We start from the raw sequence: 15317 nt of genomic DNA on the forward strand, positions 1-15317 counted from the left end.
TGTTTCATTGCAGAGACTTACTTTAAATAAATATAATTGAGGAATGCTGAATGATTCACAGTGACAGAGTGCAACATTCTGAATGCTTGCTTATATATCTTTTGACTTGAATACTTCCCACTGTGCAAATCAAGGTTGACAAAAATACAATTACTTCACACTACAATGAAAATTTAAATGAAGATGCTTTCAATCAAAATTCTGTATGCCTGCCTAATGAGCCTTACTTGTGCAGTATCCATTACTGCAAATATGCTGTTGTTGTTGATACTTGGATTCAACCGAAAGCTGCAGAAAGACACATCGGTACTTACGTTTAACCTCTGTATTTGCGATTTAATGTTGGGACTTGCTGTGATTCCTGGTGGAGTGCACAATGCTCTGTCTTATGGAGATTGTTATAGCAGAAAGGAATTATGGTGCCAATTCTTTGCTTTTCTCTACACACTGCTGCAACTTGCCTCTGTTCATTCAATGACCTGGGTGACTGTCGACAAATTTGCAGAAATTTGTTTGCCTCTCCATTATGTACAACTGTTTACAAGACGACGAGCTTGGGTAATCGTTTTCTCTATCTGGATCTACTGCATTCTCAATGCAAGTTTACCCTTTGTAGGATTAGGACAATACACATATGTGGAACACAAGTATATCTGTGCACCAACTTTTAATCCTTCTTTAAAAGCATATTGTTTGGTTACTATTGCCATTGGAGTACTTCTTCCATTAATGATAGTCTGCTGTTTGGCTGTTTACATTGTACAAATTGCAAGACATCAAACATTACGAGGAACTTATGAATGCAATGATCAACACTGTTACACTGTGCCAGCAAAACGCTACCTGAGGAGCACAATCGCGCTGATTTCAATGGCATGTAAGTTGCCTTTTAGAAACCTATTCTCTTTTGTATGTATGTATAACTTTAGTTTTATATTTTGAACTGCATGACCTATGCAAAACAAAGTCCTTTTGTAAATAACAATGGCAAAAATCGCTCTCGGTCAGATTATGTGATCATAACGGCATCATACTTTTCTGAAATGTGAAAGTTAGTAATCTTTGATTAATGTTTTAATTGATACAATTTTTTTTAATTAATGAAAATAAATGTTTAAAACTTGCTCAGCTTTCAGAGTTAAATTGTAAAGCACACCATTAAATTCCAAGACCAAATGGAGAACTCTTAATGGAAAGCAGCATTACTCCATTTTATGGTAAAACTAAATTGGGACTTCACTATACTGCAATGTGAAGAATTAAAACAATTTACTCAATCATTGAAAATGGCATTCTATAATCAAGCATTATTTCACAGTGCAGATATGCACCATTATTCAACTTGTCAATTAACAAATATTTGATTCATGATGTTTAAAAGTCAAATTATGGCCCAAACAGTTGAGTGGAAAATAATCTGAAACTATCTACACATTCTATAATCAATTGAATATAGTAATATTGAAAGGACAGCCTGCATTAGTTTACAAGGGGTAATAATGTTCTCTATATTATAAAACCCCTTATTATATAACATAACTGGTACAATTCCTGTTCTAAACGTAAATGTTCATAACTTCCCAGGAATCAGTTTAGCTCAGTTGGCTAGATTGTTGGTTTACAGAGCAGTGTGATGCCAACAGCATAGGTTTAATTCCCATCACTGGTTTGAGGTTACCATGAAGGACTCTCATTCAAAACCTCTTCCCTCACCCGAGGTCTGGTGGCCCTCAGGTTAAATCACCACCAGTTGTTTCTCTCTAATGAGAGAGCAGCCCTATGATCTGGTAAGACTATGGCGATACAATACAATATAACTTCCATAAACAGAAGGCTTCTTGTCAGAGACTGCAGTTTGCAAGGTCCTTCTAAATAAAGAAATTCATTATATTTTTAGTTACCTTTAGATTAAGGGCAGCAACATCTTGATTTCTATTTAAAATCTGATTAAGTTTATTTCTCCATTAACATATAAAAGGCAGCAATATGTTTCTAGGGCTCAACTAATTCAGTGATTTATCAGATTTTATTACTTACTCAGAGTTTTGTGTATTATGTATACACACACAAATGCAGACAATTGAACTTCTTACTTTTCTTGATTAAGGAAGAAGCACTGTAGTTACCTTCATAAGAGGTTATTGTCATGATATTTTATTCTGCCTTAACATCTCAATCTGGTTCAGCCTATTCCTCTATAGCAAGAATTCCAAAATATTTCCAGTGTAATTCAAGCAATAAAAGAACTCTAATTAATTTTGCAGTGCATGATGTATCACTCTACAGCTCCTGGCCTGCAGACCTCCTCTACCTGCTTCTCAGTCTCAAAGTATTTCTTCTCCTTACTGACAAATGTCCCACTGATCATTTTTTTCAGATTGGTTCCCATCATCTCTCTTTGCCTTTCACTCGTGGCTAGTTCCTAACGGCAACCAAAGTAGCATTTCCCATGCTAGTGTTATCCAACCTTACTAAACACAAAAGTGGATAATGAGGGTCAAAATCCACTTTGACCCTCATTATTCAGAATTTCAGTTGGAAGTACATGGTTGCCAAAGGGAGATGACTACCATATCTTGTGAGCACAAAGAATTTAGAGACACCTCAAACATATTTCTTGGCTTCTGAATTCAATGAAAAAAGATTCACTCAGGAAAAGCCATTTAGCAAAAACAATAAATGAACAGAAATAAAAAAGACCTGACAACTTAGTGGATTTCCTGCATTTCAAGTTCAATGTGTTGAACTATTGTGACGGTAGAGTCATACAGACTTTTTTTTTCCCCAGTTAAAACACAACAGACAAGAAAGTGCAAAAAATTAAACACAATGCACCAAAGATAGGTGTACAGACATAAAAAGCTAATTTTTGATCAGATAGTCAGATTAAAGATATGCTGCTTGAAATACTAGACATGTAAATCTTTTTCATGAGACTATGCAGAAGAGAAAAAAGTCATAAGGGCGTGTATGTTCTTAAAACTGATTAATTCTGCCTTTTTTTCTAGTTCTCCTTCTAATATGCTGGATGCCACATATAACCATCAGTATGTATGAAACTTTCGAAGGCAAACCTCCTCCACTTGCAGAAATGCTCTCGACATGGCTTGCATTTCTCACATCTGCTCTGAATCCATTGACCAACTCTGTGTCACAGAAGTACGTAACATTACATTAAAACAATTAGAAGTGGGGAATAGGGAATAGCTGCGGCACTTATCTTTTTGATCTTATCTAGTTACCTTCTTAAGGTTTTAGATTAAAAGCTAAAATAAAATCTCCTTGTAATTAGGATGATCAGCCATGATCATATCGAATGACAGAGCAGACTTAAAAGGACCAAATAGCCTACTCCTGCTCCAATTTTTTGTGCTGCTTTGCAATTTAATCATAGCATGAATAGTTTCAGTTTAAAGTTGACATTTTCCACATACCTGTAACTGTTCAAAAATAAATGTATTCTATCAAGTAACAATTTAAACATCAAAACTGACACTTTTTAAATATAACTTAATACTAAAGCAGTTCATACACTAGTCTTTTATGAATTAAACCAAAACCAAAACTCAGATGTATCACATGGTTGCTAAGAGTTAGCTTGGTCAAAATCAACCATGTTCCTTCTGCCCTTAAGCAACAATAAATTTGTATTAAGTTCACACAATGTTCAAGACTTGACTGGAAATCTAGCATAGTGAATAATAAAGTACCAGTACACCAATTGATGGAATTTTATTGTTTCAGTGTTGTGGTTGATCGAGGAGTGCTTAGTTTAGTGCAAACATCATGAATGTTTCAGTTATTGACCAAATCAACAGTCTTGCATTTTAAAAAAATTCATTCTTCTTAACTAAAGGAATAGAAAAGTTGTTTCAGTCTATGTACATTATTTTGCTTGTTTAACACATCAACATCAATGGCACAAGTCTGAGTTCTTCATCACCATATCTTCTATTTTGTTACGCAAATAAAAATCTTGCAATATGTTTATGAACAATCTTCCAGATATTGCCACATTGTTCCAAATACTTTCTAAAAACTAGGACTAAACAGTGGTTAGTCACTACTACGGTTATGAAATGATCCTCGATTGATTTCAAATATAGATGTACTTTTATGCAAATTGTATTGTAAATCTGTGCTAAAATCAGTTATCATATTAATAATTTGAAAAATGTAGAATAGAAATTAATCAGAACCAGTGGAGTAGACAAGTGTTCTTTTGTCACTTGAAAAAGCTGCATTGTCAACATGGAGCAATTTCTTGCTGACAACTACTTTGAGTCAGTTTCTTAAGAATTAATTAAGACCCAAATAATGTATTTTAAAAGGGTACAAAATAACTTCGAGGTTTTATATGAATAATTATACAATTAAAACAGTTGACTGCAAAACAGCAACTCTTCAAAAATGAAAAGATATTATTTCATAACTCAATTAATGTTCACTCAGGAAGTACAGAAATGAGATACGCGAAAGCTGGAGAAACCTCAAAAGAAGAGTTCTACACAAAGAAAAATGCCCCCTTTCTTCAGCTAAAGCAGCAAGTGTAAGCTTCAGATCTCAAGAAATCTGATGTGCATCCATATTCATGACTGACGTACCATGAATTAGTATTGCAGAATAACTGAAGAAATTTAAATTAAGGACTGCATTCAAAGCAGATGAAAAACAGGTAAATGAATGTATTAAACAGTAAACACTGAGGAATAATCTCATCTGTGTGTTGCCACAACAAAGACTCAATTCCTCAGAGGCAGGCTACGTTTTGCAAAATCATAGCTTGCATTTTCCTGTTCTCCGTTCACTAAACATTTAATTCATGAACTTTCATCCCATACACAAATTTTAATTACGATCAAAACTCTGCATAATGGAATTTGTCTTCATACAGAATTAACCTTCATACATAATACACCAGAAAAATCCCAAACATGCAATTATATTAATCACAAAAACATTCTCAACTAGCTAGTTCACATGACAGATTCAGAAATGTGACAAACATTCAGATCCCAACTGATGGTAGAATTGAACAAGTCAAATCCCAGAGTGAAATCTGGATTAATAGATCGAGACATTTGTGTTTGCACTTTGGTTACAGTAGTGATTAGTTACTGAACATATTCAAACAAGACTGCAAATGTACCATTAATAAAAGAACAAAGTGCATTACACAATAGAACGAAACAGCTATCCATGTTACATATATAAGACAATTTGGGAAAATCTCACTTTAAACAGCAAAACAAAAATTATGTACAGACTTTCAACTTCAGCAAAGTAACTTTTCATGATCTTAACTCTTCATTTCTGACTCAATTTATTTTCTGCACATTCATGAGACGCAATTTCTCTTCCAGAGTCACAAATATATACACCGATGCTTCTCAGCCTTTGCAATTTTTCTTTTCACTCTAATGGTCAAGAGAAGTCTTTCCAACTCTCTCAACCTGGTGATTTATTTCAACTAAACTCTCTACTATACTTATGGGCTTTCTGCTGATAAATCATTCCCTAATAAAATCTACTTGATAGCTGTTCCTGATGATCTGTGTTGTAGTAGGTGAGACAAATGAACTTAGTAAACCTTCAGCAATTAAACTCCCAGGTAGCTGATCCAAGTCAGTTGGCTTAAGTTACATTTTCTTGGAACTGATGTTTGAACTATGTTCCAAAATGACTTTCTGACCTCTTAAAAGAAGCCACCTCACAGAACTAAAACTAACAACCCACTTACTTCTATTTTAAAACTCAAACTATCAAATAATCATTACAAAAAATTATAACATTGTGAAAAGTAAGTTTACATAATTCATGGTCAATATTAGACAGGTAACCTACTGAAATTCTGCTTCTGCTTCTGCTTCTCAATTTAGAGCATCACCCAATGAAGCAGCTTCATGACAAAGCATGCATACTATCATCCAGCACATAAACCATTTTATATTCATAAATGCATGATGAAGTGGCCAATTATGTAAATATAGTAGATAGACTACATGATAGAAATACTAAAACCAATTTAAATATCCTTAATTTACAATTTCAGAAGAATTTACTTTTAATCAGAATTGAAAAGAGTGGTGCTGGAAAAGCACAGCTGGTCAGGCAGTATCTGAGGAGCAGGAGAGTTGACATTTTGAGCATAAACTCTTCGTCAGGAATGATGGGGGGGGTGTTGGGAAGACTGAAAGACAAATGGGAGGGAGTGGGGCAGGGGGACGCGGAAGGTAGCTGGGAATGAGATAGGTAGATTAGGTTGGGGGGACGATGGTGATACGTCTGAAAGCAAGGTGGAGCGGATAGGTGGGAAAGGAGATGGACAGATAGGACAGCTCATGAGGGCAGTGCAGAGTTATAGGGGTGGATCTGGGATAAGGTGGGGGCAGGGGAAATGAGGAAACTAATGACATCAACATTGATGCCATGTGTTAGAGTGTCCCAAGGCAGAAGATGAGGCTTTCTTCATGCAGGAATCGGGTGGCTAAAATTTGGCAGTGGAGGCGGCTGAAAACTTCAACTCCCCCTCCCATTCCACCAAGAACATGCAAGTCTTTGGCCGGCGGTGGGGTGGATTGATGTGTGTCTATGAGATGTTCTCTGAAACATTCCCCAAGTTGGCGTCCTGTCTCCCCAAAGTAGAGGCGACCACATCGAAAGCAATGGACATAGTGGATGAGGTGTGTGAAAGTACAGGTAAATCTGTCGGATGTGGAAGGATCCTTTGAGGCCATGAACGGAGGTGATGGGGGAGGTGTGAGCACAGGTTTAGCATTTCTTGCTGTGGGAAGGGAAGGTGGAGAGTGGGTTGGTAAGGGGCCATGGACCTACTAAGGGAGTCATGGAGGGAATGGTCTCTGCAGAACGCAGATCAGGTGGGGGGAGAAATATAGCCCTGGTGGTAGGGTCTGTTTGTATGTGGTGGAAATGGTGGAGAATGACGTGTTGTATCCAGAGGTTGGTGGGTGAAAGGTAAGGACCAGGGGGGTTGTGTCCTAATTGTGATTGGAGGGATGGGTGGGGGGCATGTGGTATGTGAGTGGGGAAGTTGTGCACTCGTGTGTGTGAGCACACATATCAGTAAGTGAGGGGAATTTCAGGGATCCCACAAATGTTGAGCAAGCAATGCGAGGATCAGAATACACTGGAGTTTTTCAATGGGGTGGTAATACAGGGGTCCGGGAGGACAGTGGGTAAAAACCATGGGAAGGACCTCTATCATTACATCCATTTCTTACATACCTGATTCACAACTTCAAAGTATATACCAAGAGTTGTATTGTGGTCCAGACCACAGATCTTCCACTGGCAGGTCCCACCTGTTCCAATTTCCTGTAAATAAAGGCAACCAAAGACTGTTAGCTGAAATTCTCTTTTTAAATCAGTACATTCTATTAAAATTTTACAATTTGGCATGCTTAGTCCCTGTTATTACAACTCAGTCATAATTTTGACATATTTAGTGAAACCCTTTGTCTCTTCCACAACATGGAACCGACACTAAAGCATAATTACATGCAGTTTTGTAAAACAAATACGCACCACCTCACAATTAATATTTAATTCCATTTGATGTTGTGTAGCTCAATTTTCTGCTTATCAATGTCCCTTGGTAGCAATCTTAACCATATCACTCATGCTAACACTCATATTTGTGTACTATTAGTGTTTATTAGCAATTCATTCCACATACAAGAGCTATTCATAACCACAAATAATATGAAATAACATTAGCAATATCACAACTTGTATGACCATAGAAAAGTACAAAAATGCAGAGCCTCAGAGAAGAGAGAGGGGTGGAAATAGTGTTCAACATGTTCATGCTCCTTCCCAGCACAGATGCCACCAGTGGAAGCATAATTTGGTTGACCCCCAAAAACAATGATCCCTTTATCAGGCATCCAGGAACATCAGCAGCATGCTCTGTCCAAGTCAAAATCCAAATCACACAGATATAAACAATGAACAAAAATGGTTGCAGAAATGAACTCCATAACGGAACGGTTACTACACTGAAGGAGGCCATTTGGCTCAATGCATCTGTGCCAGCTCTTGAAATTAACAGCCCAATTGGTGATAGTCTCCTGCATTCTCCCTATAACCCTCCGTGTGGCTCATTTTCAAAAATATCTATTTCCCTCGATTGAACCTGCCCCCGCCACTCTACTTTTGTAGAAACATCTTTCCTTATACTATTTTTGTTTTGCTTACTAATCACTTTAAATCCAGTTTCAAGACTTATATGACTGGGAATATTTCCTCTGCATGAACTCTATTGAGTATCCTGAGCAATCTGCACACTTTGATCATATCTCTACGTGGACTTCTCCAACAAAGAAAACACTATCAAAATCGCCAATCTTTATAACTGAAATTCTTCATAGCCAGAAACACTCTCATAAGCCTGTTTTGCATTCCCTCCACCAGCTTCATATACTTCCTAAAGCTTCAACAGTGCCCAAAATTGGATGATTATCTTGTACAAGTTCACCATCATCTCCTTGATCTCGTACTCTTCCAACCTTTAAATGACTTATATGAGCCATATTGCAAATGCAGAAAAATGCACTCAACTGTTTTTGCTCCTCATAGAATCCCTACAGGCCATTTGGCCCAACACGTTAACCATATGAAGAGCATCCCACCCAGACCCATCCCACTACTCTTTGTCAGTGACTCTTACTCTTTTCACTTATTCTGATCTCAGTTGCAGAAAACCAACAAATGCTCATTATTGAGGATCATGATGGCAGAAGTTCTGGGAATTCACTTTACAACACAATTAACAACTTCCAACATGAGTTACACTGACTTACTTAGAAGCATTACTGGTAAAAGGCTGCTCAGGAGCTTATTTCTAAGTAAATCAAATAGACTAACAAAGGAACCCAAAACAATGACAATCCCAAGACAGGTCACATGAACACCTCACATGCACATATGTGCTGACTGACACTACAAACCATGTGCAAATGCACCACCATCCCGCTGCTATCAACAATATGGCTCATCCTCACTTCCCTATCCAAAAACAAAACTGCTCTCACCCTTTTTGACACTGCTAAAACTGTGTCCCTTTCAGACATGGCTCACCCCTTTATCTGTTGGAATTAGTATTCAGCAGTCAGCCTCCCAGTCAGCTCATCACTGGAGGCAGGACTGGAAGATTCCAGCATAAAAAGACAAAGTTTATGCATTACCAGCAGTACACGCTCTTGGTCCATCAATAAGATTATGTCATCTAAGGAAATAATCTTGCTTAATAATCTGTCATAATGTTGAGGAAGAGTAACCATAATATATCAGAATTCATCATGAAGACAGAAAGTGATGCAGCAAATTATGAAACCAGAGTCCTGAATCTAATAAAGGAAAGTACGATGGTATGAGGCACAGGTTGGCTATGATAAATCAGAGAATGCTACTTAAAGGGATGACTGTGAACTGTCAACAACAAACATTTAAAGAATGGATGGAGAAACTGTAACAATTGTTCATTCCTGTTTGGCACAAACAAAACACCCAGGAAAACTGATCCTAAGTAAGGATGGTATTAGATTGAAGGAGAGCGCATATAAATTGGTCAAAAAAAAGAAAACAACCTAGGGGACCTGAGGATTGGAAGCAGTTTAGAAGCAGCTTGATTAAGATGGGAAAATCAAGTTCAAGTTTAGAGATAATATACAAACTGATTGTAGTATCTTCTATAGATATGTGCAGAAAAGATTAGGAAGAGAGATGTTGTCTATTATAGTCAGAAACAGGAGCAGTTATAACGGGGAACAAGCAGATGTTAGACCAATTAAATATTTATTTTGGTTCTGTCTTCACAAAGGAGGACACATACAATGCCCCAAAAGTCTTGGGGAAATGTAATGTCCAGTGAGAGGGAGGAACTGAAGGGATTGAAAGGGAAAGTGTTTGGGTAATTGATGAGATTAAAGCCTGATAAAGCCCCAGGGCCCAATAATTTACATCCTAGGGCACTTATGGAAGTAGTTCTGGAAAAGTGGTTGCACTGTGGGCATCTTTCAAGGTTCTGGAACAGCTCCCATGGATTGGAGCATATTTAATGGAACCCCACTAGTTTAAAAAAAAGGGATAGAAAGAAAACAAGGAATTATAGACCAGTTAGCCTGATATTGATAGTAGGGAAAATGCTGCTGTCCATTATAAAAGATTTAAGAGCAGAGCTCTCTGATAACAGTGACAGGATCACACAGAGTCAGCATGGATTTGCAAAAGGGAAATCATGCTTGACAAATCTTCATCAACCTTTTGAGGATGTAATGAATAGAACTGATAAGGCGCAGCCAGTGGTTGTGGCTTTCTTAGATCTTCAGAAGGCTCTCAATAAGGTCCCAAAGAAGAGATCAGTATGTAGAGTTAAAGCTCATGGGGCTGGGGGTTAATGGATCAACATGGATACAGAACTAGTTGGCACAAAGGAACAAAGAATAGGAATAAACAAGCCTGTGATGATAAATGTCTTCCCACAAAAAGTGATGAGCCTGTGGAATTCGGTGGCCCAGAAAGTAGTTGTGACCAAAACGTTGAATGCTTTCAAGGAGGAGTTAGATATAGCTCTTAAGGCTAAAGGGATCAAAAGGGTATGGGGAGAAAGCAAGAACAGGATTCTGAGTCGGATGATCAGCAAATCATCGTACGGAATAGCAGTGAAGGCTTGAAGGGCCAATTGACCTATACCTGCTTCTAATTTCTATGCCTTGTGAAGCACTTTGCTAAAGTCCACATACACGGCACTGAATTTATTTTCCACATGTATTACACTACTTACTACTTCCGAGACATCGATGTTGTCTGTCAAACATTATTGGCACTTGTGAAATCTTTGCTGGCAACTTCCAACTTTCTCTTTTGTAAATTTATCCTTAACAACAAACTTGACAGTTGTCCCAATGATGTTTAGCGATATAGACTGTGCTAATGCAGCATCCCTTTGAAACAATATGTCTTACACTGGCCTATTTACATGCTTCTAGGCCGTAACTATGCTTGACAGTACACTGAAATATAATTTCTATAGCTTAGCATAAACTTCCTTATACTTCTCAGATAGACATATCCAATGTAATCATCTCTACAAGTTAACAATGCCTTTTTCAAGATAACTACTGCATTTTTAAACAAAAACAAATTTCTCACATAACTCAGCAGGTGTGAACTCCTTCAGAGGAGTTCTGAAGAGGAGTCATGGACATGAAATGTTAATTCTGCTTTGTCTCCCTTGATACTGCCAAACCTGGTAAGTTTTACCAGCAATATCAGTTTTTATTTTGATTTCCAGCATCTTTAGTTTGTTGGATTTTTTTTATACGGCATTTTTAAGTTCTTTTTCACAAGTACACCTTCCGAGTTTTTGTGTATTTCCTACCTCACTTCTTCCTGCTGTTAAAAGCCTTTTTTTATTTATTCCTTTGCATTATCATCATCCTCGGTGTAATTTTAAATAGTTTCTAACTGCTTTATTTATCCATGGCATCCTAACACTCCTGGTAGCTTATCTCTATAAATGGGATGTATGCAAAATATTCCATCCCCTTGCAAAATCTTGAATCTTTAAAATTATCTCCCCTGTTCTATAGTCCTATGCATCAATTTCTTCTTCCAGTGGAACTTTGCTGGATACATTTACACCTTCAAAATTGAACATAATGCAATGTGGTTCTCACAATAACACTTCCCTTTTCAAGATTTGGAAGTTGCATGAAGCCCGTACCAATGGCTGACCACACTATTACTTGAACTGTGGTTGGACAAATTTACTCCCCGTATCACTTCAGTGCTAATTTCATATTTAGCATGGAAGATAAATAAGATACTTCCACATGAAACCACAGGCAATCCCTTGCTGCAATTCTTTTCACGAACATCACATTGTTTCTGTAATATTATTTCTGTATATTAAGAATGAATAAAAACAGAAGACTACTCACATTTTCTGACACACAAGGTCCTTTAGCACACAGCGATATACAGGGTCCAATGGCTCCAGAAATCTTGATTTCTCTTGATGTCTTTAGAGGAAAGTTTTTTTTAAATTATACACCTTTAATGCAAATTTATGCTTGAAGTTAATTAAAAACAGGTTTGGTCTAAGTCTAGGAATGTTCAAGATTTAAAGGAACATAAATTTTCTCATTTCAAGTCTTGAAATAAACATCCACCTGCAACTAAAAATAAACTTTCCAAGTCCAAGTCCAATATCAAAATAAGAATGTCAAGTAATATTACTCCATTCAACTGTTTGCCATGTACTATTGTATGCGGAGCAAGATAACCTATTTTAAAAATGCATGAATAATTCTACTAACTTCTGGTGTGTAATTTTGATTCAGAATTAAATTCACCAGATGCAGAACTGTGGAAGTTATTTCAATTATTCTAAGTAATACTGGATGACTTTGTATGTTTAATTAAAAGGCTGACATAATTGTTTCTTAAAAACAGTAAAGTAAATCAACCTTCTTGGCAACATGTCAGAAATGTAAGCATAAAATTTAATACAGCATTTTGGATGGCAAACTTAACATTCCTCTTTACTTAATGACGAATAAACTAGCTAACACAGGAATAGAATGAGTTAGATTTGGAACAGTTACTTCCTGCCACTGTTCATTGTATAAGTTTTAAATTTGCAAAGCTATTTGGTTCTTGATATTGATTCTTGACTTCATGGGATCAAAGTTGGAAATTACCTTTGAACGGTAGTTTACTATTGATTCTGAGATACTCTTAAGTAAAGAGCACTCCTCCCAAAGTGACCAGTGATATAAAAACGTATGGTTTTGTAAGAACTTAGAACTGAAGGTTATACAGGGAATATTCAAAAATGTCTTCATTCTGGCTTAGGCAAAACACAACTATATGTTTGCAAGAGAAGTAATTGAAAATAAGCTGTAGGTCAGTAAACAGCCTTAAACAAAGTGAAAAGTGATGCTGCTGGAAAAGCACAGCAGCATCCAAGAAGCAGGAGAGTCGACATTTCGAGCATAAGCTCTTCATCATCTCCTGATGAACAGCTTATGCTAGAACCATCAACTCTCCTGCTTCTTGGATGCTGCCTGACTGGTTGTGCTTTTCCTGCACCACACATTTTGACTCTGATCTCCAGTATCTGCAATCCTCACTTTCTCCTAGCCTCACACAAAGACCCAGCTCCATTTTCATTGTTCCTTTCCTAGCAATTTACATCCTACAGAAAATTCTGATCCAAGTATATGTATATGCAATGTCTCAACAAACTAAACAAAATTGATGCTCATTTTGCATTCCAATAATGGAACTTGTGAACATCGCAGGGTACCTGATAGTTGATAGCATGGTCTCTGGAAATCTTTAGAATTCACGAAGGTTCAAGGCTCCAAACACAGCTTGTAATAATAAAAGAGTTTATGGTGAGAAATAAGTCTAACACCATTACCTTAATTTCTAGTGTTCCTCCAAAAGCCATTTTAAATTGTCCCTGGATATCCTTTGTAAACACTCGCTGAAAAGTTTGCTTGAACAGGGATGTGTTGAAGGAGTCTCCCATCACCATGTAACCTCTGAAAAACGGATTGAGGGTGGGGCGGGGGGTGGAGAGAACATAAAACATTGGCTTTATCCTCAACTAAAATGGAAGAAAAAGAATCTACTAAAACAAAACATGTAAGATTAAATGCCAGTTCATACAATGCCAACTTAAAGCTGAGATGACTGTCAACTGGCAGAGTCCAAATCCCACTCAAGCAGCATCAATGCACAAGTTTGGTCTAGGAAACAGGTAGGTATTTAAGCTCCAGTATGTGTACTGAGCGTATTTGATAGGTCAAGAGTCATCATAGTAAGAAGAAATTAGATGAAGAATTTGTTCTCCTATTGTCTTAGATTATCATTTGGGATAATCAGGAATCTGTAACATCAACAGCTAAAGGCTCTATTGATTAACAACAGTAAAACTGAGAGGCAAAGAGGAGACAAATGTAATTTTAAACCAAACGTTAACAATCTATAAAAATTGAGAACATCCACATAGATTCAAGAATTAAAACCTGATATGCTGCATCAGGATGGCCAGTTCTGCAACAGAACAAACTTATCCAATTCACTCCAAATATTCAGCACATCAAGTCAACAAAATAGTTCCAATGACTAAAATGAGCAATTTATTGTTTCTGCCCATTTTTAACATGCCATGGCTTTTGTTTTTTTAAGGAAGCACAAAACATTCAAACATGTTGATAAAAAAAAATCTAACAGTAACATTACAAAACAAGATATTCAATACAATTTTCCGAGTAAGTGTAGAGAAACACAAAACCAAGGGGAAAGCAAACTATGTGTTCCTGTTTCAACATGCAGGGAGCACCAAGAAATTAGACACTCCTGTGACTGATAAGAAAATGTAAGTTCCCTGAAATAGGTTCTGATTTGGAGATATAAAAAATGTTAAGTCTGTATACATAAAAGCATGAATTATAAGATACAACTATTGTTATTCTTTTCCCAAATCAATCAAAATTCAAAACCCAAGTTAGAAGCTGCAACTTGCACAGATTTACCACTCTTTAAACATAAAAGGTATGGGTAATTCAAAGATGGGGCTGCAGTGCTTCCATATTGCAATACTTCCAAATTGCACAGCTTCAATCCTCAGAAATAGATCACACGGCAACAGCAAATAACAGATCCCCAGTTCAGTAATAATCCTACAGCCAGAACCAGTTACCTTTTATGGGACTTCTAGTTTTTTTTCAAACAATTTAGTTTTAAAAGAGATACATTAATCTATAAGAGACAAACAGACAGAAAAAATCCACATTTTCTTAAGCACAAACTTGTTAAAAGATGGAAACGTTCAAAAGGAACATCTCAAGATTTATGAAAGTTGGAAAGCATAGCAAGATTGTACCCTCTCAACATTTTGTGAAATAATACAAGAGAGAACTGCTGCTAGCCTTTCTGCATATTTTCCAACTGCCTAAATCTATAACAAGACAATGAGTGCACTTGTATGGTGACAATTGTGCTTTGTGGTCAATTCTATGTTTAATGTCACCTGGTGTGATTCAGAAGACAGTGGACTGAGAAGTGCAAGATTTGCTGGTCTGTTTTTCCTGGACCCTCTCCTTCGCACACTAGTAAATTTCTATTTCGCCAACTCCCTTCAAATGACCCGCCATGATTTCATGACTCGACAAAGATCTCCCAGTTGTCAATATTCTTTGTCTAAGTGGCAGCTGCCCTTGTACCAGATTGATGGTCGGCAATATCCTGGATCATAATGTTTGTCTTTCGGATTGTCAAAC

General features: G+C 36.9%; 2 protein-coding genes across 4 annotated transcripts in view; one reads left to right on the top strand and one right to left on the bottom strand.

The window, feature by feature from the left end:
• sec23a (Sec23 homolog A, coat complex II component) overlaps positions 1-15317 on the bottom strand; it is an 86971-nt gene that overhangs the window by 19934 nt on the left and 51720 nt on the right. For all 3 annotated transcript variants that reach the window (XM_072568931.1, XM_072568933.1, XM_072568934.1), the window contains exons 10-12: positions 13451-13574; positions 11964-12044; positions 7246-7335 (exon numbers count right to left, since the gene is read on the bottom strand). In XM_072568931.1, coding sequence (XP_072425032.1) covers positions 7246-7335; positions 11964-12044; positions 13451-13574 — 295 coding nt within the window. The remainder of the gene's footprint in view (positions 1-7245; positions 7336-11963; positions 12045-13450; positions 13575-15317) is intronic.
• LOC140475891 (histamine H2 receptor) lies at positions 217-5907 on the top strand. Its single transcript, XM_072567822.1, has 3 exons — positions 217-877; positions 3009-3159; positions 5880-5907. Exons 1-3 carry the CDS (start codon positions 217-219, stop codon positions 5905-5907), a joined length of 840 nt encoding a protein of 279 aa, XP_072423923.1.

Source organism: Chiloscyllium punctatum, chromosome 4 (assembly GCF_047496795.1).
Source record: "Chiloscyllium punctatum isolate Juve2018m chromosome 4, sChiPun1.3, whole genome shotgun sequence".
Taxonomy (NCBI): Eukaryota; Metazoa; Chordata; class Chondrichthyes; order Orectolobiformes; family Hemiscylliidae; genus Chiloscyllium; species Chiloscyllium punctatum.